The sequence below is a fragment of the Ambystoma mexicanum genome, chromosome 4q (genome assembly GCF_040938575.1).
Source record: "Ambystoma mexicanum isolate Mex_15411 chromosome 4q, UKY_AmexF1_1, whole genome shotgun sequence".
NCBI lineage: Eukaryota > Metazoa > Chordata > Amphibia > Caudata > Ambystomatidae > Ambystoma > Ambystoma mexicanum.
The window spans coordinates 445,447,020-445,474,284 of record NC_090928.1 but is presented as its reverse complement, the minus strand read 5'-3'; the positions used below and the strand labels follow the sequence as shown (position 1 = coordinate 445,474,284).

Here is a 27,265-nt window from a genome sequence, read left to right as displayed (position 1 = left end):
TTGCACTTGCGCGATCTGAGTGACACCTGGCCTAGTAGGATCGTTGTCTGCCTTTCCTCTGTTCCCCCTCCCTTGCCTCGTTGCGCCTTGAAACACTTGTGTACAGGCGCGTTATGAATGGCATATCATATCATATCATTGCCGGGCCGGATAACAAGCAGTGGCCATAAAATTGCAGGAAGGCATTCTATATTATACAATTAGCGGCCCTGTTGTCGTCACCCAGAAACTGTGGAACTTTGTATCCCTAGAATGGGTCACGTACGCGATTCATGGAGAGCACACTAAATTCTCGACAGAGTGGGTGTTGATACTTGACTTTCTTCATGGAAACATGGTTGAAGATTATTGCCAACTAAGACTGCACATTGTATGCATATCATGATTACTATTTGATCATTGCTACATGATGCCTTCACCCATGTACTGGGAGGGTAAAAGGGGGAGCGAAAGGGTGGAGGGCCCTGGGTGAGCTGGGAGGTTTGTGTTATGTTTTGCTGTATCAGAAAATCCAATAAATAAAAACAATACAAAAAATACAAATAAAAAAGTACTTTCGATATTACTACATAATATTAAAGGTACCAATACATTATAAAAATGATGGTGTCTATACAAGAGCTCGAGAAAGTCTATGGGCCTCATTACGAGTTTGGAGGGCATGGCAACCTCCAAACTCAGGTCCGGGTTCTCTGAATGGGGGAATACCTGGCCATTCCGACCTTGGAGGGCCGGGTATTTCCCCATTCAGGGAACCCAGACCCGGACCATCCCCATTCCCATTTGAGCCCCCATAGGGCTCAATGAGAATGGGGAGCATGCTAACCACTGGCTCGTTAATGACGGGCCCATTGTTAGCATGCTGGGCTGCTCGTGAGACCCGCTAAGGACGCCTGGGTCCCACGAGCAGACCTTGTAATAGGGCGGTAAGGGGTTAACGGCTCGGGCGCCTTTACCGGTGCCGTTAACCCCTTACCGCCTACCTCGTAATGAGGCCCTAAATGTTGGTCCTTTACCATTGGAGGGCACCCAGCATAAAACAACATGGAGTGGGGAGCACCGGTGAACCATAAAATTGCTTAAGCAAAAGTACAGATTATAGATAAGACATCATAAGGCACAAAAACATTGAAATAAAAATAAGACAAAATGTCCGGTCTAATAAAAGGATTCAAGAGCAATTTGGTGGACCCTAAATAGAAGGAACACATTACAGTCCTCTGCTCAAGTAACTGGTGTTATAGAACACAACAGGGTCCAATTTTTACAAGAGAAATTCAGTGGAAACACAGTGAGAGTGTTGACAAGGGGAGAACCCAGAGGGAAACAGACAGTGTGGGACTTCTGCTTTGTTAAGAAGGAGATAGTTGAGGTTAGTAAGAAATTAAACAACTCCAGAAATAGCGTTCCGGATGGTGTAACAAACAGGCTCATGAAAACAATCCCAACCTATGGGTAGAGATCTTGTGTACACTCTTTGAGCATATAGCCAAAACTGGCTCTTGTCCTGTGTCATGGCAGAAGGTCATTATAATCCCAATTTAAAAAACAGGAGATAGAGGTCTACCAAATAATTATCGCCCTATCTCGCTTGTTGACACAACATCAAAGGTCTTTGCCTCTCTTATACTCAAAGAATTACAAAAATGGGCTGACAGCACTAAGCGTCTGCATACTTTGCAAACTGGGTTTAGAAGAGGCATAGGAGCAATTCAAAGTAAATTGACACTCCACGCATGCTTCTCAGAAATATTGAGCCCAAAAACATATATGTAGCAGCCATTGATTTATCAGCCACATTTGATGCCATAGATCTGGTTAGGTTATGGGAAAAGTTAGAAAGATGGGGGAATGATAAAGGCTTGCTAAGTATGATCCAAATGTTATATTTCAAGAACAGCACACAGTGAGACTAAATACCCAGGGAGATTTATCAAGGAATATCCCGGCAACAAGGGGAGTACGACAGGGCTGCATAATTGCAGCCACTCTTTTCAACCTGTAACTGTCTGATATATGGGGCAACTAAATGGGAAGGATGTGCACTCCAATGGTTAGATCTGAGAGTAGGATAAGTAACATATGGGGACAATCTAGTAATGGTAGACTATACCCACTGCAGGTCTACAGCATTGCCTAACTGGCATGAGGAAATACCTTGCGAGTTACCATCTGATAGTGAACCCCGTTAAATCTTATACTATGAGTTGTTGCAAGAGGAAAACAAAAACTAATTACACCTGGAAGATAAATAATGTATCGATCCAAAGAGTGGAATGTATAAGATATCTTGGGTATTTTGCCTCTGTCAAGCAGAGGACTAAAATAGATGAAAGAAAAATCAATGAGAAGATAGGAGCCAGTATATCCCTATTAAAGATAGTTCAACAGCAATTTTGTGAGTTCTCGCTACTACCAATGATAGAATTCTATGGAGCAAAGACCTCTGCAGCAGTACTACATGGGTGCGAACTACTAAGCAATAACAACAAAAAATTATTTGATAGAATAGAGGATAAAATCTTGAAAAGTGTATTGGGTCTCCCACAGTCAGTACCAGTAAGTGTAATTCGCTTAGAATTGCGTCTGTGTTCATGGTGGGCTCAAGTGATGAAGCAAATGATATTCCTCTTCTTTAAACTATCTATAGCAGAGAAACCCCATATTGACTACTATCTTTACAACATGATGCTAAAAGAACAGAATCCTTTCCTACATCATTTCTTTTTAAAATTCCAGTTGTTTATGGATCCGCTTGGCATCAGTGGAATTATTTCTAAAAGCTTGTTAAAACAAAAGATAAAGAGCTGGGATGAGATTGCTGATATGCAGGACCTGTCTAGGCCAAATTTGTACAGAGGAAGAGCAATAGAATACACCACAAGCTGTGAAGGAAGACTGTATATAAAAGAAAATCCTCAGCTAACTACAGAAACTGGTAATTAAATTCAGATTTAATTATCTTCCAAAATTGGAAGTAATAGGACCCAAAATAAGAATCATTAAAGAACTAAGAAATTGTAGACTGTGTGACGAGGAGTTGGAAACTCTCAAACATTTGGTATTATCTTGTCCTTAGATGATGCGTGTGAGGATTACCCATTTTTGTATCTTTATAAATTCCACATCGGCAGTAATATCTTCAGAATTCTGATATAGACTAATGTCAACTAACCACTTATCACTTGGCGCTGGTTAAGTTCTTGATGATAACATTTGTGAAAATTGAAGAGGTAGTGTCTGAAGCCCAGTTAGAGACGTTAAACTATACCTAACAAATGATAGACTTTGATATTCTCTGGAGTGTGTTGGCATTTAATAGTGTGACTATTTTCTCTTTTATTTTTTGCTGCATACTTAATTCCCAATTTGTTTAAATTACTGGGACATGTCAATTTTCTAGTAGTGCTACTGCCTGATTATTAGACCTATGAGAAACATACAAAAGCATAGCAATATAGTACTGTTTTGACTTTACTTTTCTCTGTTTGACAAATGATGACATGTAGAGTCTTTTTATTTTCATTTTATTTTATGTTCTGATCTCATGCTTGGATGTAATGTAAAAGTACTTTGGGTGCTAAAAAACATTTTTTTTAATAAAAAAAAAATGTCTTCTTATTGCTGGCACTTATGTCCAATGTCTCTATTTAATTTAGACAGTGTTCACTTTTTGTGAAAAAAACTGGATGGCTTTTTATGCTTCTGGTACTGCTATCTGCTATTTGCTTTAAAAGCATTTTCATTGGGCATTGGCCTCTGCCAACCCATTTGGTATCAGGGGTTGATGGTAGGATATTGCTTAGATGCAGGCCAACTTTGTTACTGAATCCTTGCACACCTTTTGAAAACTTTCAAAAATGGAAACGTACGAAGAAATATGATGAAATGTTCTTTATTTATTTTTATGAGGCTACTTGGCTTTTATGTGGACACTGCAAAAGAGCCAACTGAGCCTCCTACTTGTTTAATAGTCAGTTACATAGGATTATTCAAACACTGACTCCTTCCAAACCATTTGACATTTCGAGTTAAAAAAAATAAATATTAAACACAGCATTTTCTTTTGTTTTTCAGTCTGTGCTTAGTATTTAAACAGCAATACATAGCATTAAAAATGGTGTGACTTAAAATGCTTTGTACTTCATATTATAAAGAATTAATTGATGTAAAGAATACGTTTTCCCATTTTTCTCGTGTTTAGCATGACTCTTGTCATGTGGAGAAATATGTGAATTGTATTTTGCAGCAATCAGTGGTATACATCCAGCTTGGTTACCGTATTTTAATCGTGTCAATTTTCTGCGGCTATTTTCAAGGTGGTATTTTCACCCTACCCATTTTTGGTGATTTAAAAATATATATATGTTGAGGTGACGTTATGGTTAAGTTGCCCTAACAAAGACCTGTACACTTCACTACAAAAATACTTTCCACCTCCCCTTTATGCTTCAAATTAAAACCAAAAAAACCCTGAAATTCGACAGTTATGGTAAACTAAGCCCCCACCCCTGCCACCGCCCCTGTGCACTGCTAACACTAACACCCACACCATGAAAGATGTCATCTGACATGTCAATGCTGACATCAATGATGACATCACTTGTTTAGCCTCTTTCTTTTCCTTCTCTGCATAAATATATATGTGCATTCAGTAAAAAAGAAATCACTAAAAGAATGTTATACTTCACAGTGCAAAGAAATACCACTGCACATTCCCCCTTTATAATAAGCTAAGCAACCATAACTCGCACCATCTATGTGCATTGCTAAGACTAACACCCAGGACATCAAAGATGACATCACAAATATTGATGACATCACTGATGACATCACATGTGTGCCTCACTTATTTTGGTGCATTGAAAAATGTAGGCTAGGTGGTTTTATTCAGTGAGTATAATTGTGGTGCAGTGAGCATGAACTTCCATTTAAATGTATCATTTTGCAGAGAAGAAAACTGCATTTTTTCACTTTGTGCTGCCACAGCTCATTGGGCCCCCTGAAATGTCAACTTGTGAAATACTATTGCTTGAGCGTGAGAATTATAATGCTGTCTTGTTTTGGAACTATTTCTGGCGGTATCCGTGCACACGAAAACATTAGTAGAAGAGAGGGGGCCACCGAACAAAGGTACCTTACTACACGCTACACGCTATTTTGCAAACAATCTGGGAAAGAGCCACATGGTCGTGAGCACAACCTTTTCCCCCCGTTCAGTGTAAGGGGAAAAAGGATGTTTTGAGAACCCCTCCCCCTTATAGGTTTCGCCCCCCTGCACCAAACATGAGCAAACTTTCCAACCAAAGTCAGTAGGCGATATATTTTTTTTCCAAACTTTGGCGACGATGAGACCAAGGGTACGACAGTTATAAGGCAGTCAAAAGCAGTTATTTCTATGGAAACAGCCACTCCACCAAAGCAACACAGTCAGTAACGTCCCTCTCGAATGTGCTGCAGTGGGTGCCGCCAGGACATAGAGGGTAAGATATATGTCCACGTACTTTTGAATGTATATGTGTACAATGGCTTATGCCTCCACCGCTAACAAGGTCGTTACTAGGTGCATGGGCTTCGGCCATGCAGCCAACACTGTACACCCTCCCCAGAACCATCTGACATGCTAACCTATAGGACGAGTGCATGCACTGCAGTAGTATGAGGTGGTGTTTCTGGGCAGGGCCTAAGGTTTTACGACAATGATGTATGGGTTACGTGCTGCAGCCATGGAAGCAAAACTCTACATCCTGCCCACAATCACCTCAGTGATGTACAGTAGTACGGGTGTATTGATAGGTGTGCTATGCTTCACTTATTCTGGCCAGACACTGCACTCCTACCTGTTTCTACATAGATATTATCGCAATGTGGTGATGTGCACTGGCGTATAACTCCAGTGCTTATAACTTTCTTGTAGGGTGCATGCCCTTTGACCATGCACCCAACACTGTACACTGTCCCCTCAACCATGTAAGAGATAATGAATAGTACACGTGTAGCCATGGTCGTGACATGCAGCGGTGGTTGTGGGCAGGCCCTACAGTCTTGGAAATATGGCTTTCGGCCTACGGCCATGCATCCAAGACTCTAGGCCGTGTCCAAAACCACTGCAGCATGTCACGACCATGGTGGCGTACTAAGGAATAACACACCCATAGGAAAATGTAATGTAATTGGGAAATACACTCAAAATGAATGGTCACTAATGCCACGTGTGTCCTGCGAACATTTTACAATGGCTTATGCCTCCACCGCTAACAAGGTCGTTACTGGGTGCATGGGCTTCGGCCATGCAGCCAACACTGAACACCCTCCCCAGAAACATCTGACATGCTAACGTATAGGACGAGTGTATGCACTGCAGTAATATAAAGTGATGTTTCTGGCGCGTGTCCTGCGTACATTTTCAAGGTGCCTGTACACAGCATGGACTCAAATAGTAGCTTTATTAGATCCCTCATTTTCTGCATGTACAAACATCATGAAGAACGCGTCAATGCAGAATATATAATAGACAATTGCTGGCCAAACAATTACAGTATTTCATCCGTCTCTTACTCTGTGATCCTCCCCACGCACTATAGGAGAGCAAAACTGTTTCGAAAACAGCATTTCGCCTCTGGTAAGTAGCATGCTGTCTTCAGATCCAAGATGTCGGGCGCATCCACACATTCTGACGTACATCACGGCTCGCTGTAGCCAATCGGCACACAAGTCGCGTGTCCGCGGTGATGATGCCACCCCCCCGGCCGATCGGTATGATGTCCGCAGAGCGAACAGGGAAATGTGGCCGTGGAGCGGACATAGATATCACTAATTTATTCAGACATATTTTTTGGTCGTTTTAAAGGAAAGTACTGGACGGATTGTCACCACTTACTAAAGCATGCTTTCGGGTCCAAGCCCCTGCCCCTGGCACAAATTTGGTGCAAATCCATCTAGCGGTTTCACCTGTAGCTGTGCGCAAAGTTTTTCCTCCTTTCAGTCTATGGGAAAAAAATACGTTTTGCGACCCCCCTATAACTTTGCACCCCCTGGCCCAAACATCTCCAAACTTTGCAAAAGAATTTAGAGTGACCCATATACTTTTTTTTTAGCAAATTTTGGTGAGGATTCGTCCAGGGTGAGCAGAGTTATAAGCCACCCAAAAAGTGCTCTTCCTATGGAAACAACAACTTAACCATAACTACACGGCCACTACCGTGTCCGTGTAATATATATGTATATATCTTGTGTGTTTGTTCAGGGGCTTTGGTGGCGGTGGGTGAGGTGCTGTGGCTGGGTAAGATGGGTACTGGTGGATGATCCCCCACTAAAAAAGAAAAAAGGGCAGAAATGGCAGGGGTGACAGCGCCACGGTTAAAATAGCCACACCAAAATTTGCCACGATTAAAACACATGAGACCATCCAGCTGAGTTTTTCTCTCCCAAGGTATATTATATCTTTATCCCCTGCATCTATGTCTCAATGTGTAGATAGACCCCCCCTCCATCTGTCGAGAGATTTCTGTGTAGATGTACTGTGTTACTCAATATAGGCCACCAGTGTTAGGAGCTCTCCCATCTTCCAAAGTAGGTAAGCTTTAGCATGTTCCTACACTGGCCTATCGTGTTGTTTGTGTATGCATAAATCCCCTTTGGACGTAGGATACTGTATGATGTAACAACTAGCAGAATACATATGATAATATTTGTAATACTATAGCCTTCAAATCAATATCAATATCTGTGTCTGTGCCTCCTTTCATCGATTTTTTAAAGTATCAATTTTTTATATGACATTTGTTTTTGTTTTGTAAAGACTTAGCGTGTTCTATTGAGCGGGAGTCTTTCCAATATGTGCCCTTTGCACATGATAATTAATGGTATAATTGTGGTTAATTATTTTTCATTTAAAAACACAGTATATTGTAATTGATTTAGTTTGGACCTTTATATTCAGATGTGAACACTGAACTGTATTTTTTATTATAGTGATTTGAGGAGCATACTTAGATATTTAAGAATATTTTTGCCATGATTACTACTGTGAGAGTGCAGCCTCCAATTGAGTATAAGAGTAAATAAATAAAGTGATATGCCAATCCTGGGGATGGCGAAGAATATGAAATGATGAGGCAAGATCGGGAGGGATCATCCATAGAAGAAAAATTTTCCTGCCCCTTCATTATGTCATCAAGTATCCGTAGTGTTTTTTAATTTTGTCTTAAATCTTAGCAGACATTGGTTAGGGCGTGCTTGCCCCAATTTGCAGAAGACATTGCTGGTTGTTATAATCTGGACTGCGCAGGTGTGCCTGATTCACTTATTGTGAACATTTGGGCCACCTGAGGAGACTGGGGGAATGTCACCAGCCCTGTGTCAGTGGATCGCACCGGTTCGAAACGGCCCCAGCAAAGGATCATTTAGCTGCACCAGACATTGTCATCACAGGGGTGAAGGTGCTATGCCCCTTGTCAGAAGTATGCAAACCTCACCATATTTCCAACAGGATGCTTTATGGACCTGGACATAGAGGGCAGACTGCTCCCTCTACACATTTGCTGTCATTGTTCCAGAAAAGGCAAGAAAAGTTGTCCGAAGGTCTCCAAAGTGTCTTTCGAAATCTTGGGGTCGAGCGTCCATAGTAGATTTTAAGGAGCAGACTTGGAGTTTGAGGCGTGTTAGTGGGTTGGTAATGGAGTGATGCTAGGATGCTGTCCGTTTGTCTTGCAAGACTTACTGCAGTAAACCCTTTTGCTGAATTCTTTCCCTGAAATGAAGACTATTCTTTGTTGATATTTACACCATCAGTAAACCAATAAATGTAATAACGATTATTAAAGTGAATATATCAATATTTATTAAAATACAAGGCCTTTTATATACAGCATACAACTTATCATGAAAAGATAGTACAGCTTTAACCCTGAAACGACCATCAATGTTAACCAGTCTTTATTACACAGAGAGACACGTTTACATGATTATACACAAATGCTTATTAAAAATACACAGCCTGATATAAAAGGCGTGACACGTGTTGAAAAGATATTTTTATTGAATACCCACACATTTTTTAAATGTTAAGCCAATGTTCATCATTGCACTCTGGCACGCTTTCCCCCCTGCAACTATATTACTCCTGCTCTACACACCCTAAACTTGCTTTCTTTCGAAACTCCTATACTCTTTAATTTTCTTTGTATTTTCATCAAATTTCTTCTTAGCATTGCCCCTCCATATCGCTCTTCCTTAATTGATTTCTACGCCCTTGACCGACCGCTTTGCTCCCAATCCATTTTCCTCTTCACTGTTTGCCGTTCCACCTGTGCATCAACCCGCTTCTGCTCCTTTGTTCTTCTTGCCCCCATAAATTGGGACTCTCTCCCTTTCTCTCTCTGCTCTATATCTTCTTTTCCCCTCTTTAAGTCCCACCTCAAAGCTCATCTTCTCTTTCACTGATCTGTTGGTTTGTTTTCTCTCACATGTTCGTTTTTATCGTACCGTTTTTACTTTGTTCAGTGCTTAGGCGTCAAGCACACAAAAAATTAAAAAATTACAAAATACGAATACATCCGTTTTAATTACACATTATGGCTTACTTTTGCGCAAAATATGATATTACATGTTCAATATGTGAGATGTGATACGTGGTGATAATTTTGTTTATTTCCACACGGAAACTATCTTTACAGAAAAACATATATTTTAAAGAAAATAGACGAATTGGGATATATGGTGAAAATAATTTGCAATTTTATTTATTTACAGTCTGACATCTTTTAAACATTAATCTAAAGTCAGTGACGCTCCTTCTTTATTGCACACAAGTGCAGTAATTTCCATTAGAACAGGAGCCAACTGGACCGGTTAAAAGGCCTTTTTCTCTTGATGAGTGTTAGGGTGTCGAGCTCAATGTTCAAGGGTGCCATCTGCGGAAAGAATGGCAGGTGTAGAGCCTTGGGGCGCAGTCTGACTGGGTTGTCGGTGTCTATGGATTTACAAAGACCCGTTTTAGTTCATCCAAGATTTCGTGCTTGGCAACATTACCCACCACTGTGAAGGGTACTTCAGTTCTTTGGCGGCTCTTATGAACAAATCCGAACCTCGAGGTGTCTTTTTTTCTTGACTATGCGACATGCCTCATACTAAGTCAAGCAGCTTGGAGCCATTTACAGCCTGCCTTGGTACACAAGATCCCCTTTATCTGCCCATGAAATTACATATTTAACACCCCCCCCAACTTGGACATCAGCAGATCTGAATTCTTCTTGTAGCGAGGGTGAACGTTCATCAGCACATCTCGAACCTGTGCATCAATGTTTGTAGCACAAATAGATTTGGAGGGATGCACTGTAACAGGAGGTTCTAAGTTTGACTCAATTTATGAATGGGTGTTCGGATAACTTAAATGTGCATCTGCTAAGTTTATCCCTGGCTAAAGGGATAAAGAAACAAACAAGAACAAAAAATGTGTCATGTGAAGCTATTCAGACAAATCGCAGCGCACTCATGAAAGGGAAAGAAAACCCCTCAATGAAATGTTCAGAATAAAGTTAAAGAACAATTTGTAAAGTGTAAAAAGTAACAATCAATTTAATCAAAAGATATCGAAATGTCACAATTCGATCAAGTGTAATAAGTCATGTACAACTAGATCTCTATTAACATTTCCCATAATGCAACACAATATAAACCAAGTTCACATGATTCACTGATACAAAACATGTTATATTCACATAATTTGTCAAACGAGCATAGACAGATAACTGTCAATTCATCTGATTTAAGAAAACCTCTGTGAATAATATGAGTCCAATATAATAATATCTTTCCTGGCTGATCCTGAACCGCGTATGGTAAATGGTTTGGTTGAAATATGTACTGGCACAACGCTTTTCGAGTTACTAATTCTTCTTCAGGTGCTATGGACTCACAATAAATATCTGTAAGTGAAAGAACACAGTTCTTAGATTTAATTGTATGGTTAAAAACCTTAATGACCATTAGTGTTGTGTGCTGGTACATGTCGGCTGTAATGCTGTAAGGGAGGAACAACTAACCTTCACTTCCTATGGGTGGTGGTGCACCACTGTTAAAGAAGTAATTTCCCTGACAGTAGAATAACACAATCCGGGATGTGTAGTCTGGACAAAACTCTGGTAAACTACCTGTCAAAGTAAAAAAATACCACATGTACAGGAATTTCATCCCACTTGCGGTTGGTAATATCAGTAGTATAAACTATGTATTTCATTAACAGGATAATTTGCACACACTTTCTTGTGTATTGGTCGAGTGCCATACACAGATGTAGTTTCAAGGGTAGAATGCCTTGACCTGTTCCCTGCAAAGTAAATAATGGAGTTCACTGTTTCCATACTGTTGGAGTATCCTAACTGTCTAAGCTCCTTCAATTAGAGTCTGATCGAATAACATACCTTGTTTGTGTCTATTTCTGAATATTGTAAAGGCGAAGCACGGGCAGTACGAAGCAGCAAACAAGCAGCCTCCCGTCCTGCGATCCCCTTATGTTACAGTTGTCATGTGACCATAGCACGCGTTCGAGCGAGCCGTTGCGGTCACACGATCGGGTTGTATTGTTTTGGTAAACACTGAATAGGTCCACGCTGTGATATTGACAGAAATACCAAAGGTACGTCAGAAGATAGGAGAATCATCAGAATTGCGTTCAGCAACCTGAGGTATAAATACCGCTGATAACAATGTATACATAGTGGACGTAGTATCGAAGTTCAAACCATCCATCGACCAATCTAAAGACATTAATAAAGACTAAACATTTTGCAACCCTTTCAATATACATGTGCCACAAGTTATTCACTGTCCTGTTGTCATGAATGGCACTCTGTCAAGAGTGGCACAGGGTACCCAGGTAGGTTTTGGGTGGCTGTGCTGCAGTAAGGTAGCAGATAAGCACACACAGCAGGAAGTTCTACAAGAAAGAAGAGTAGGAAACTGTAACTGTGAGCCAAAAGGGGCAAAAGATACAATGGTACAAACAAACTGGATTCCCTCTTGGGGTGTATGCTGAAATGGGAAGGAGTGTTCCACGAACCTTAGGAAACTCCAGCCTTCTGCACAGATTGCTATAACAGAGGCCCACGCTGTATGCTCATGGCTGGGAACAACAGCAGTGGGTGTCTGTAACACTGAAAACGGGACAAGGGAAGGGGCAGAGGTTGCCTGCCGGAAACCAACAGGCAAGCTCTGTACAAAGGGATTACATAAGACACATGAGAAGACAAGAACAGATATATCCAGCGAAAAGGAAGTCAATGAGCAATCTAGCAGGAGGAAATGAAGGAAAGGCAGTTAGACTGGAGTAGATAACCTAAGGTGGAGTACAGAGGACTCAAGGAAGAGAACAAGGGAGCAGCAGTCAGGAAAACAGCAGGGCTGCAAAGTAGGAAGCAGGTCTGCAGTCAAGAGTGGCACTAGGTGCAAAGTAGGAAGCAGGTCTGCAGTCAAGAGTGGCACTAGGTGCAGGCAAACTGTATTGGACTGCAGAGGACTGTAGTAGGCTGCAAGGCAGGGAGTCCAGAAGAAAGGACAGAGAGAGATTAGTAGTAGGCGACAGACAGAGAGCCCAAAAGAATAGGGCCGCGAGGTAGGGAGCCCAAAGGAGCAGGGCCGTATGTAGCTAAGTGTAATACAGGCTGTAAGGCAGAGGAGTGTAGCAAGCCGCAAGGCAGGGAGCCTAGAGGACAAGGGCTGTAGGCAGCGGAGGGAGACAGGCTGCAAGGAAGGAGCCCAGAGGACATGGGCTGTAGGCAGAGGAGGGAGCAGGCCGCAAGAAAGGAGGCCAGTGGACAAGGGCTGCAGGCAACGAAGAGGTGCAGGCTGCAAGGTAGGGTGCCCAGAGGACAAGGGCTTGGAGACAGCAGAGGGTTGCAAGCTGCAAGGTAGGGAGCCCAGAGGACAAGGGCTGTAGGCAGCCGGAGTAAGGCAGGCTGTAGGCAGGGAGCCGAGAGGACAAGGACTGTAGGCAGCCGGAGTGAGGCAGGCTGCAGGGCAGGGAGCCCAGAGGACAAGGACCGTAGGCAGCCGGAGTGAGGCAGGCTGCAGGGCAGGGAGCCCAGAGGACAAGGACCGTAAGCAGCCGGAGTGAGGCAGGCTGCAGGGCAGGAAGCCCAGAGGACAAGGGCTGTAGGTAGAAGGCAGCGGAGCGAGATCGCTGCAAGGCAGGGAGCCCGGAAAGGGCACTGGATCAAAACAGGATAATGCAGCAAAAGGAACAGCATAAAAAGTAGCGGGTCAAGGCAAACAGGAGCGGGGAGATCTCAAGATGCAAGACACTGTGCTCCTGCAGGCAGCTGCTTATATACAGCCCTGCCCTGTTCTGAGGCAGGCTAATTGACAGCATCTGTAGCAGCACACCTGAAGACAATCTGCCTCCTCCCTCTCTGGTCCTGTGCAGATGGAAGCAGCACTGGTCGCTAGGGCTTCTGGGGATTGTGGTCCCAATAACGATGAATGAGAATAGCCAGGAATTGAGGACTGCAGCCAGGTGCATTATGGTAAATGTAGTTAATTGAATAAAATAAGAAAGAACCAAAGTTGAGCAAATGGAAATAAAAGACCAAGGCGTGAAAAGGAGTTGTTCAAGGAGTATTAGGAGGATAAATGAGTACCAAGTAGTCCATGATGGTTGCCAATGCGTGCGCCAGCGGCGCGGGCATGACACCTGTCTATATCTGCTCTGTTGCTTGGATCTGTGTTTTTTTTAAGAGTCTCTAAGGGACATATTGCAAACGGGATGTTAAGTCCAAACCTTTACACCCAATTTCCCTCATTGAATTACCAGCATGTCTAAAACTTGCCAAACAACATTCCATATACTTACTACAATCGTGTTTGCTCTACGTTAAAGTTAACACGGAGCACCAGAGAAACCTTTGTTCCAAAATGGTGTAAGTGCCACAAATTACATCCCAAAATCAACATCATCATAACTTTGTATGTTAGGCGGTGCGGCTTAACCACAAGACAGTCCATCAAATACAATTGAATTCAGATAATGCAGAGAATATCTCAACTTGTTCAAGAAACATACCTCTGAAATTACATCACATTTACACAGTGTTACATGGCAATGGTAGTGTTTTTATTGACACTGGGAAGTGAAAATAGTGATGGAGCGCTGTATCAGAATACTGCTTATTTCATGGCATCACATGCCTGGTGTGAAGAATGCTGTGTGTGGATACTAACATGATGGCTGTGTGCACATGGGATGAATGTCAATGTAGTGCGATTCTGTTGTCAATCGACTAAAGAAAGCACAATAGATTGTAATCAGTGTTCATTCCTATGGGTGACAATGCCTCCAGATGGTCAATCCAAATAATTTCCTTCTGAAGTAACAGTTTGACTAAAGCACCTTCTCTGCACAGTTGTTCCAATTGTTCCAGAATTATAAATTGCATTTGGGAACGCCTACATGCCACAACACTCTCAACCTACCATCGCGTCCAACGCGTACGTAGAGGTCTAAGAATCAACCTAGAACCGACTCTGTGTAAGGAGAACCCTGAATTTGTGAAATGATGGAGACTAATTCTTAATGAATGTTCTCTGGACTTAATTCTGCTAACAATAGAAGAATTATCAAAATCTTTACACTCTATTGAAGCTGATATAGAATGTATTAAGTCTTCAATTATACCAATCCTATCTAAAGAAGAACTTACATCAATATTAGAAGCCATCAATCAAAACTAGACAGTTACACACTGGAAATTGAGTCCAAAAAATAAGGAAATTTAGAAGAGATACACTTGATTATAAACATGATATTATTTATTCCTGCAAGCAATATTAACAGCAAAGAGGCAATCAATCAAAAAATCCTAATTTCTCATGATTACCATGTAACCAAACTCAGGAACTTCTTTGTTAGATGTATCCAGTGTAGAAGTTAAAACAGATCAATTATCTACTAATCCAGAAGATAGACAGGAAGACAGACCAAGTACATCGCTAGTAAGTGGTACCACCCTGTTACCTGGAGGAACCTCTACTGGACGTTCTTTTTTTAGAAAGAGACAAATCACAAGAAGGAAAAAGAAAAAAATCCATCAAGGAAGGTACAGTTCTCTCTAAAGAAGACCTAGTTGTCAATATGTCAGTTTACCGTTTGACCCAGTTTCTGAAGAAAACACTACAAAGGGGCATTTCCTTTGTTCCGCATTACAACAGTTCTTTACTCAAAGAAATATTGACTTCTTTCGTTTATTCTGAAAGATGAAACTGAAGCCGTTTTCTGAATCATTTGAACAAGAAGAACATACAGAAAGCAGTGAATATTTGGAACTGTGCCCTAAAAGCAAATGTATGTCTCAACTACAAAACCTGACACTGGAGACTTTGCAGGGATACGTATTGAACGATTTAAAAAAAAAAATTTCAAGAAGAATCAAAGAGCTAACTTCACACATCTGGAATAACAAGCACTTAACCAACTTTGGACCAACCAAGAAATTATACTTAAACCTGCTGACAAAGGTGGAGCTCTGGTAATTATGGATCTCGACAAATACAAACAGGAAATTGAAAATCAACTACTTGATACAGACACCTACATTTAAGTACTCTATGAAACAGAGAGCAATGAATTTATTAACCACCAAACCAAGGCTTATTTCACTAACAGTCACCCCATAATGCCTGTTATACACACTTTACCCAAACTTGATGAATCCTCCTGGATGTCCTATAATTGCAGCCACAAATAGCTTACTGGAACCCTTAGCTAAATACATTGATCTGGTCATCAAGACATTGATGCAGAAAACAAAGTCCTATCTCAAAGATACTAATGATTTTTTGTTGGGAATTAACGAACCTCAATTCGAAGCAGGGAAAGATATTCTATTTCCAATGGACGCCATCCGTTTATATACAAACATCAATCACCAATATGGAATTGACGCAGTAGAATGGTTACTCCTGTCATCACCAGAATGTCCTGCAGACAGGATTTTTGTCCTCAAGTTATTAACTATGATTTTGAACAACACCTTCAGATTTGAAGATCGCTATTTCATCCAAATAGCAGGAACATCGATGGGCACTGCAATGGCACTGATCTATGCCAATACCTACATAGCACATTTAGAGCATGAACATATTTTCACTAATGACAACTGGACTAAATACCTGAAATGCTACTATCATCATATTAACAATATTATTGGAATTTGGTCAGGAACTGAACAAGAATTCGAGGAATTTCTTGATTATGTCAATCAAATAACTCCCAGGATCAAGTTTACCAAAAAACAAAGCCTTTTAAGAATAGAATTTTTTGATGTTGAAATCTACAAAAAAAAGATAGCAACCTAAAGACCCCCATTTACTTTAAACCAACTGATAAACATAGTATTTTACTGGCTTAAAGCTTTCACCCAGAAACCACCATAGAAAGTATTGCATTCAGCCAGTTCCTAAAATACCAACAGATAATCTCTGACAATCGACAATTTGTTCACTGATTACAATCTATCATGCTTTCCTTAGTCGATTGACAACAGAATCGACACTACATTGACATTCTTCCCATGTGGTATACACAGCCATTACGTTAGTATCCACACACAGCATTCTTCACAACAGGCATGTGATGCCATGAAATAAGCAGTATTCCGATACAGCACTCCATCACTATTTTCACTTCCCAGTGTCAGTAATAACACTGTGTAAATGTGATGTAATTTCAGAGGTTTGTTTCTCGAACAAGTTGAGATATTTTCTGCATTATCTGAATTCCATTGTTGTTGTTGGATTGTCTGGTGGTTAAGCCGCACTGTCTAACGTACAAAGTTATGATGATGTCGATTTTGGGATGTAATTTGTGCCACTTACACCTTTATTGAACAAAGCTTTCTCTGGTGCTACGCGTTAACTCTAAGCACATGTAATAAGTACATGGGATGTTGTTTGACAAGTTTTCGACATGTTGGTAATTCAGTGAGGGAAATTGGGTGTAAAGGTTTGGAGTTAACATCCTGTTTGCAATATGTCCCTTAGAGACTCTTAAAAAAACACATATCCAAGCAACAGAGCAGATATTGACAATGCAGTGAATACCTTGTATCACATGTATATTGAAAGAGTTGCAAAATGTTTAGTCTTGATTAATGTCTTTAGATTGGTCGATGGATGGTTTGAACTTGAATACTTTGTTCACTATGTATACATTGTTATCTGCTGTATTTATACTTCAGGTTGCTGAATGCAATGCTGACGATTCTCATATCTTCTGACATTCCTTTGTTATTTCCGTGGGTATCTCAGCGTGGACCTATTCTGTGTTTACCAAAACAATACGACGCAATTATGTGTCCACCGCAACATAAAGTGATCGCAGGACGGGAGGCGGCTTGTTTGCTACCTCATCCTGCCCGCGCTTGACCTTTTCAATATTCAGAAATAGACACAAACAAGGTATTTATTCGACCGGTAAACATGTATGTAAACAGTGCACGCCATTATTTATTTTGCAGGGAACGGGTAAAGGCATTCTACCCCTGAAACTACATCAGTGTATGGCACTCGACTAATACACAAGTAAGTGCATTCACATTATCCTGTTAACTCAATACATAGTCTATACTACTGATCTTACCATCAGCAAGTGGGATGACGAGTTTTGTCCAGACTACACATCCCGGATTATTTTATTCTACTGTCAGGGAAATTACTTCTTCAACAGCGGCGCTCAACCACCCATAGAAAGTGAAGGTTAGCTGTTCCTCCCTTACAGAATTACAGCTGAAAAGTACCAGCACACAACACTAACAGTTGTTAAGGTTTTTAACCATACATTTAAATCTAAGAATTGTGTTCTTTCACTTACAGATATTTATTTTGAGTCCATAGCACCTGAAGAAGAGTTAGTAACTCGAAACGCGTTGTGTGATTATGTCTTTCAACCAAACCATTTACTACACACGGTTCAGGATCAGCCTGGAAAGTTATTATTATATTGGACTCACATTACTCACAGAGGTTTTCTCAAATCAGATGAATTGACAGTTATCTGTCTATGCTTGTTTGAAAAGTTATGTGAAGATAATATATTTTGCATCAATGAATCATGTCAACTTGGACTATATTGTGTTACATTATGGGAAATGTTAACACAGATCTAGTTGTACGGGAGTTATTACACTTGATTGAATTGTGAAATTTCAACATCTTTTGATTAAATTGATTGTTACTTTTTACACTTTACAAATTGTCCTTTATCCTTGTTCGGAAACTTTAATTGAGGGATTTTCTTTCCCCTTTTATGAGTGCGCTGTGATTTGTCTGATTATGTTCAGCTGACACATTTTTTGTTCCCATCAATGTTTGTAGCCATGATACGGCTAGTACGAGGGCAGTTTTAGGCTTAAGTTGAAAAGAGCCAAGGTACTTGATCCTGCACACCATGGTATACGTAGGCCAGGTATTTGTATGTGTATTTATTTACATTTATTAAGCACCTTTGCCAAGGCGCTGTACAAATGGTAAACTGCGGTATAAAACAATGAAATTAAAAACCCAATGACAATCAGCGTGAGAAGCAGGTTTAGAAGGATGGCAGAGAAGAGAGGAGGTGAGCCTTAAGGGGCACACAAAATATGTGAAGGGAGGGGAGGTGCGGGTGTCAGGTGGCAAAACATTTCTGTATTTGGGGGCTTGAAGGGAGAAAGAATGGAAACGTGAAGAAGCACATAGAGGTTCAGGAGAGGGAAGGAGATGAAGATGTTGAAAGCAAAGAGAACGTGAAGGAGACTAGAGAGAAACAAGAGAAGCAAGATAGGGGAGTGCGTGGCCATGATAGCACTTGAAAACAATACAGAGAAAATGAAAGAGAAGACGAGAGTCGTAGGGCAGAAAGGAGATCGAGAGAAGAGAGGGCATAATAGCTGGAAATGAAAAAAGAAGACACATTTAGGAATAAAACACTGAGCATAGAGGAGAGGGAGGTGGGAGAAAGGAAGTCCAAAAAGCAGTTCAGAGCAGTCGTCAAGATGAGAAAGAATGGAAGAAGTAATCAGAAGTTTAGCAACTTGAAAAGTTAAATAAGGACTTATTTTGCAGACGTTGAAAAGAAGAAAGTGGCAAGTACGGACAGTCAAGGGTATATGAGAGTCACACTTTAAAGGTGGGTCAAAGATAACACCAAGGTTGAGCAGAAGTGAAGAAAGGGAGGACACAAGGGGGAAAGAGGAGACCCGAGGGAGGTGAAAGTGGAGTGGGAGAAGCAGCTGGAAAGTAGAGAATTTCCATTTTTGAGGGATTGAGGTGAAGGACGTGAGAGTGCATCCAGCCCTGAAGCAGAGAGGCATTTTCTGAAGCTATGTTCCGTGATCTGAACACAGACGCTGATTATCATATCTGATGACCAAGCTGTGGTGGTGTGATTAATAGGCACTTTTACAGATTTAGCATTTGTCATTTGTAACTCAAAAACAATTGCACCATAAACCTATCCCATGTATGTGCATCGAAAAATATGAGTGTTAAAGCTAGGCTTTTATTTATCAACGGGAGCATGACAGGCATCTTGGGCATGTATAGAGGCTCTCACACTGAGGGACACCAGTTGGCTACAACTTGAGCTTATCTCCTTTTTGCACTGTTACATTTTAAAACATCTTCTCGGTACAAAGGCCATTTCCAGTCCCCGTTTTCCAAAAGACATTGCTCGCATTTAAGTTCAGATCTGACAAATATGTCCTATACAGAGGGGGTCGTGAGTTCAACTTTTCTACTGCCCATGCTAGCATACTGATTATTATCAAAAGAAGAGTACTGTTGTTCATGCAAATATTGTCTAGGTTTGGTAACTGATTGCATCACCAAGCAGATGACAGCTGAAACCCACATTCTCCCAGAAATGTGGCAATCGTATTTTGGATCCTTGCCTAACCCTCAAATAATGGAAGTAAGTTGTGTGGTTATTTTACCACATTCTTGTAGCCCACTTATGCCATTCACCCCATCAGAGGTGATGAAAGCCATTGTATCAATGAGATGTGTAAAAAGCCCTGGTCCTGACTTTCTACTGTCAGATCTTTTTAAAATGTATATAGTGCTATGGGTACCCATGCTACAATGTGTAGTCTATGCAATACCATAATGACATTTGTATCCACATAGCTGGAAGATAGCCACAATATGCAAAATTGTTAAAAAAAAAAAGGTAACAATATGGATTTAGTTCGTTATATGACCTTATCTCTGTGGGATAACTCTTTTGAATATTTTGGTAACATGTTATTGGACTGGCTACAATCATGGGTTTGGGATAATAACATTCTTGCTCCCACACAATTGGGGCTTGGGGACAGCTCATCAAGTACCAAATTTGTATTTGGCATTTTAAAGAGAACCTTTATTTACCATTAATGGATGTGGTGGCCGCATTTGGTGCTACGCATCAGCGTAAACTTTGGCTCTATCTCTAAGATATCCCACAAGTATAAGGCACAAACATTCCTATCTTCTTGTACACTCACTGCAGCATGCTCATGGCTAGAACACCAAAGTATTTTAAATTAGTAATTAATTGGACTACAAAGAGTACAGTCTTTAATATGTCCAGCACAGCCGACAAGTGTTTCGACCTCAAGGTCCTTCTCTTATCTAGGCCGTTTTTCAAATTATGTATTGCATTGATTGAACATATACATACAGTAGTACTCATGTTACCAGTAAAGGAACATCAATTTGCACCAACAAGGACACAGATAAAAGGTCCCTGAAAGTGGTACACATGTTCATCATTATAATAGAAAACATGTCGTTGTATAATTGGATGTGCCAAACACTGTATAATGACAAGGATTTACACATTTTGTTTGGTTAGACTTTAAATACCAGATTTCTCCAATACAAATTCCAAAGTAATTATGCTGTATAAGTTGCTCAAGTCTTATCAAATTCTCAATGAGTTAATTGTGAAAGCATGGAACCCTGGAATTTGCACTGAAGATATTTAATATTTACAATTCAATCAAGACAGGAATCAAAACAGAAGCATTTATTCTGATTTAACAACATTAAAGTAATTTTTCCTTTTTGGACTTTGAAAGTAAACTGAATCAATTAACACTAACTTGGAAAATCCACCTTGATAATAATTGAGCAACTTGTATAGTAACATTACATTGGAATTTGCATTGGAGAACTCTGGCATTAATAGTCTAACCAAACCAAATGTGTAATTTATTGCCATTATATGGTGTTTGGTGTCTGGTGCATTCAATTATACAAACCACACATTTTCAATTATCATTCTACTTTTTGGCAGATAATAAGTAGTGGCTGTAAGGAAAACAACAAGACACACCCCATGTAGTAATTAAGGATCATTGTCCTGGGAGAAGAATAAATGCCTGTCTTTTAACCACATATGATAAATATTCATCATTATATTGAATTGAACCCAATCCAGACAAAAGTGAAAAAGATATGCATCAGACATTCGTTTGGAGGATACATCAATTAATACATCAAATAATAACTTACATGAATAATTTAGGGGTAATTTGAATGTTAAAAAATCGGCTATAATGATTTTCACAGGTGAAAGATTTTTACTCCAACAGGATACAGATTGACATGGTAATGTCTGGGAGTGAGATGCACTCCGAATTGCACTAACAAGCAACATGTAGCGAAGCAGGCCTGTAATATGCTGCAAAGCATATGAGGAGTTTTTAAATGTATTAAACATGTTAAGTCCCAGCTGCTAACTCTTATGCTTCGAGTTTACAAAGTAAACGACACAACATTTGCTCTTTCAGGTATGGACAAATGTGGAATACAAACTCCAGATGGTTACACAGTGTTGAGAATAACTCCTGTAAAAGACCTTTGGGACTCCCTTCCTCAGCACTTACCTTCCCGGCTCATGCCAAGTTCGGCTTGGCTCAACTAGCAGACAGGATTCAGCTAGTCCTACTCTAATTTTTTGAGTACCCTTATAAACAATAGAGTCTACCTAAATGTACTGCTCTTATACTACTTACTGAAACATGTTTTCCATTAGCAATACAATGGCTAACATATGTGATTGAAGAACTAGCACATGTCGGTACTACAGATTTTAATGATTTTCAATTATCTCCAGGTATAATAATTGCTAAATTGGACTCTTACTGTAGGGATCTCAGAGCTGAAAAGAAAATAGAAAAACCAGCTAATAGGGCAATCACTGAAGTTGTGTTTGTTTCAGTAACACAGTTGTATTTGACATGGTGCTCATACATGAAAGATAGGTGGTTGGTAACGCGACTATGCTTTAATATTCTTCAAATTAATGGGACAACGTCATCACGGATTGCCACGATTTCAGCTTTAATATGTTGTCCCTTTTGCCTGTGCATCCCAGAAAGCTCCTTTCATGTCTTTGTCCTGCCCATTTTATTAAGACTACAGCAATTATGTTTACAAACAATATTTAGGAATTTAAATTTAACTCAGTGTCCTTACCCATTAGGTAAGTCAAATCACCAATTCTAAAATGTGATGGTGCTATGTATATTAGAATATAATCACTAGAGAGATACAACCCAATTTGGTGAGATTGATATTTAATAACCCTTTGGTTATCAATGTTTAGTTAAACAATGATATTCTTTATAGGGTAGAAGAGAAATTAAATAGTGGTGTATTTTTGTCAATAATGAAGGAGAATATAATTTGGTTTTTATTTTTATCTTTTTTCTTTGTTTTGCTTTGTACATTTATTTATGTTTTGATATCATTTTGTCTCACCCAATACATCCTACCCTAGTCCAAACCCCTCAAGTCTCTGTCTCTATCATGAAACAAAACAATGTAACTTTGATGAATATTTGGCCTATTATTATGTTCAAACTGTATGTGTTAATGTATCATCTATTTGAATCTTTCTGTGTTTTTAATAATGTGTGGTATTTGTGTAATGTCAATTGTTCTGTTGATACTGGTTATGATAATTTTGTGTGACTAATCAGTACATGTCCGTCTGTGAAGAAGGCCATGGCCCGAAACGCGTGTCGTGAACGGACATAACCACTTGTCATAAATAAATGCAGTCCAAACTAGCGCAAATTGTGTCATGCCACTAAATTCTTTATTGCACTCAAGAGTGCTGTGGGAGCACTCTTTGCCTGCACACAGTGCGGCAGTGACCATCAGTTACATTATTGCTGTTACTTGAATCATCTGATACCTGGCGCACTAGCAGCCTCTTAAAACCAACCCACAACCCAGTGTATGAATAGGTTTAAAACTGTGATTATAGGTCACAATGGTCTACAACCATTGGTGCTCTAGATCTTCTGGGCTACAACCGTCCATCATCCCTAACCAGAATAGTTAATGGTGAGGGATCATAGGGAGTACAAAACCTCTAGAGAGCCACAGGTTGCAATCCCCAGTTATATAATGACAAATGCATTTCGGAAATCAAGGAGTTTATTGTGCTTTTTTATCCTATTCATTATCTTATGTTAGGTATTTTATTGTTGTTTATCCTTTTTAAGATGTTATGCTGATAACTGAAGGATTTGTTTTTTTTTTATTTATTGCACCTGCTTTTAATTATATGACACATTGTGATGTTAAACCCTTACATTCTTTACAGAACACTGCTTCAGGAAGGCAACCATTGTCCTCCAAAAAAGGTGCAAACGTTTTCTGGGAACCGACAAATTACAAACGACCTGTCTTTAAGCAGAATCCAATTCGTTTTATCGAAAATGATCCTCAGCAGCGGGTATGTGAAGTTGCAGAATTAACCTTTTCTCTCAGTTTTCAGTTTTCATATATACAACATGCAATAATAAGTTAAACAATATTCAAAATGTGTACTTTTTGCGAAAAGGTTACTGCATGACTTGTACAATTTGCATCATCACTATGGAGCAGAAATGCAATAGGATAGTGGAAACCACCTTAGGAAAAGTGTCTAAATGGATTTTCTCTCTGAGGACATATTGAATCAAATATGCAATACTAAGGAGACCCACCTACTAATTAATTTAAGTGGCCTCATTATACACAACACGTGAGAAGGTCTATTCTACCATCAAGTAGTGCATAGTAGCCAAGAAAAAAGGGATGACCTTTTTTATTTTTCAAAAATTATAAAAAGTAGATTTTTAAAATTTGATAATAATCGTTCCATAACTCATACTCATGCTGATTTCACTAACCCTAGTTCTCCAATTGATACAGGTCTATAGACAAAAAGAAAGTCAATGTTTTTAAAATATTGTTTTTGAATGGATTGTGTCCTGTGTATTCCTCATCTTTAGATCTCTTCTCTTCGAGCTTTAGCTGCGTTGGAAAAAGAATTCAGCAGGGGGAGCCGTGCGTCGATGAGTTATACTCAATGTCTCTAGAGGTCGGCGTCATCACTGGTATATATAGAACGCACAGTGCCCATTAGCTTCATTTCCATTTTTATGCGATGGCTAACACGTTGAGAATTACAGAGCACTTTGGTTTTGACAGAAAATGGCATTGTCATCGGCTTCATCGACCCTGAAGACCAGGTTAAAAAAGGGCCATGACTGTCGCGCAAGATGTCTATCACAGATCCCCATCGGGTGTGTCTGTGGTGCTTTGGTGTTGAGCAAAGGACGGCAGACTGTGGGTCTTGCCAGTCCATGACAAGTAAGGCATTGAGCAGCGTAAGGGGAAGTTACCAGCGGGTATGCCCCATACAAAATCCACCTTGATGACACTGTTGAAAAGGCGCTCGTCTGACAAGTCAAGAGGCGACTCTCCTCGGAGGAAAAGGTCAAAAAAATTCTCCTGTTCTAGGAGCAGTTCGCACAATTCCTTGTGTTCATCGAGAAAGATGAAGAAAATGCACCTTAGATATCCTTCCACCTGAGAGCAAAATAGCCTGCCCGAGAAAGTCGGCAACTCCTGCCAAATGGGAGGTGTCTAGGCAAAAATGTTGGATATCTTCGAGAACGCGGCCCGGCCCCCTCGAAAGAGAACACGAGAAGCCATGCTCCAGTTGCGCCATCAAAAACCGACAAGGAAGGGCTGAGGCCAAATCCTGCGCCCCCTCGTGCCCGGGAGACATGCCAGAGACCCCTTGAGAACCATTGAGGTGTCGACTCGACGACAGACCTTCGAAGACTATCAAGTAAGAGGTCGAGCCCCTCGAGGGCGCCATCGATGCCAAAATCGTCAAAGTCATCACCACCATCAGCGTCAAAGCCATCAACGGCATCAGCATAGAAGACATCGAAGTCATCAGCATCGAAGTCATCAGCATCGAAGTCATCAACGCCATTACCGACGAAACCTTCGATCGCTTCGAAGGAGGTTGAGAAAACCTACAAACCATGCCCTAGGAAGGATTTGTTCAAGTACTTATCGTCCATTTCTGAGGAGCATGAACCATCCGACCAGGATATTCCTCCATTTGGTTTAGAATTTGGAACACCCAATGTTCCTGAGGTCCTAATTTCAGAGGAGTCCAGAATGAAAGACCTTTATGAGAACCTGCAGTCAACAAGTGGCATAGACACATCACCAAAGCAGAGCATGCAGATGCTTCATAGAGACAATTTATGTCCAGGGTGATAGACATTTTAGGATGGGGCAGGCCTGCTCCTCCATTTGAACAGGACGACTTTACTGATATTCTTGATAAGGAACCGCAAAAGGACCCTGTACTACCTTTTCATATTGCCCTACAGAAAAGGGTAAAGGCAATTTGGGAGGCACCGTAAACAAGTCCGGCCGTCAACAAAACCCTCACCAAAAAGTACAGGCCCTCAAGTAGTCATCCAGACTTCTTGTCTAAGCACCCAACACCAGAAAGCCTAGTAGTTCAGACAGCTACATCAACATCAAAGCAAGCTGCATATCCAACCATACCACCAAATAGGAACAATAAGCCTTTGACGCAATGGTGAAAAAGGTGTTTTCTGCTAGAAGTATGATACTAAAATCAGCTAGTGCCACTTGTGCTTTAGCAACATTCTTGTTCACATTGTGGGACTGCATATCCATGGTCACTGAACACATTCCCAAAGGGGAAGAGAGAGACGGCTTCCTGAACAATGTAAGGGATGGAAAGGAAGCGATGTGCGAGTCCCTTCAGTCAGGCTTGGACTCTGCAGACAGCATCAGCAGAGCTATGGTGGCGAGCACAGTGATACGCACATTTGCATGGTTGAGGAAGTTAGGATTTGCACTGGACGTGCATTCCATACACCTCAACATGCCCTTTAACAGCGCTCAGCTGTTTGGCAGCAAGGCTGATGAGAACCTGGAGAAGCTGCAGACCTTGAAGGCGGCAGCCAAATTGCTTGGTGCCGCTATCAGACAGCCACAACCGTCACACCCCAGTGGACCAGTTTGGAGGGGCAGGTCCTTTCGTTACTACTCCTCCTTTGGTAGAGCGAGAGGACTGACCAGTCAAAGGGGCCAAAGAAAATTCCCTCGTGGTGGACGAGGCAGAGGTGCCAAGTTCGCCCAAGCAATGGTTACTTTACCCTCAGTCGCTGCTACAGCCGCCTCAAAACCTCTTTTAGGCCTCAACCCACAAAACCCAGATGGGAGGCAGACTCTCACAGCATCTGCAAGAATGGCAGGGTATTATTTTAGATGTGTGTGCATTGGAAACAATAGCCCAGGGTTACTGCCTCTCCTTTTTAAGAAGGCCTCAGGATCATCTGCCGGGGAGCCACTCGTTCAAAGTTCCAGATCTATTCCATTTGCAGGACATTTTGAGCCTGCTATAGAAAGGTGCTATAGAACCAGTACCTGTTACAGAGATGAACAAAGGGTGGTACTCTCCTTATATCCTAATCTCCAAGAAGGACAGAAGATTGAGACCCATTTAGACTGAGATGCTTGAACAAGATGGTCACCCTTTCTCAGATCCTTCAGGCCCTCCGGCTCCACAATTGGATGGTGTCATTGGACCTTTAGAATGCTTACTTTCATGTGCCTATCCATAAGAAGCACAGAAAGTACCTGAGGTTTGCTGTTGGTGGTTCTCATTATTACTTTCAAGTTCTGCCATTCAGCTGACCTCCGTACAAGGATTTTATTTTTATTTTTTTTATTTTTATTTTTTTATAATTTCTTTATTGGCATTTGCATAAAAAAGATCAACAACAAACCAAACCATAAACCCCCTATCCCTCCCCCCCACATGACACGAGATATTCCACAAGCCCAAAGTCAGACCCAAGTGTATATGAATAAACCTCATAGTGCAACGGTGCAGGGGTCATATACCGCC

At 40.8% G+C, this 27,265-nt stretch overlaps 1 protein-coding gene across 1 annotated transcript in view; it reads left to right on the top strand.

The window, feature by feature from the left end:
• LOC138467255 (uncharacterized) overlaps positions 1–27,265 on the top strand; it is a 1,232,016-nt gene that overhangs the window by 473,179 nt on the left and 731,572 nt on the right. Inside the window, exon 21 of the mRNA XM_069607273.1 lies at positions 23,633–23,764. Coding sequence (XP_069463374.1) covers positions 23,633–23,764 — 132 coding nt within the window. The remainder of the gene's footprint in view (positions 1–23,632; positions 23,765–27,265) is intronic.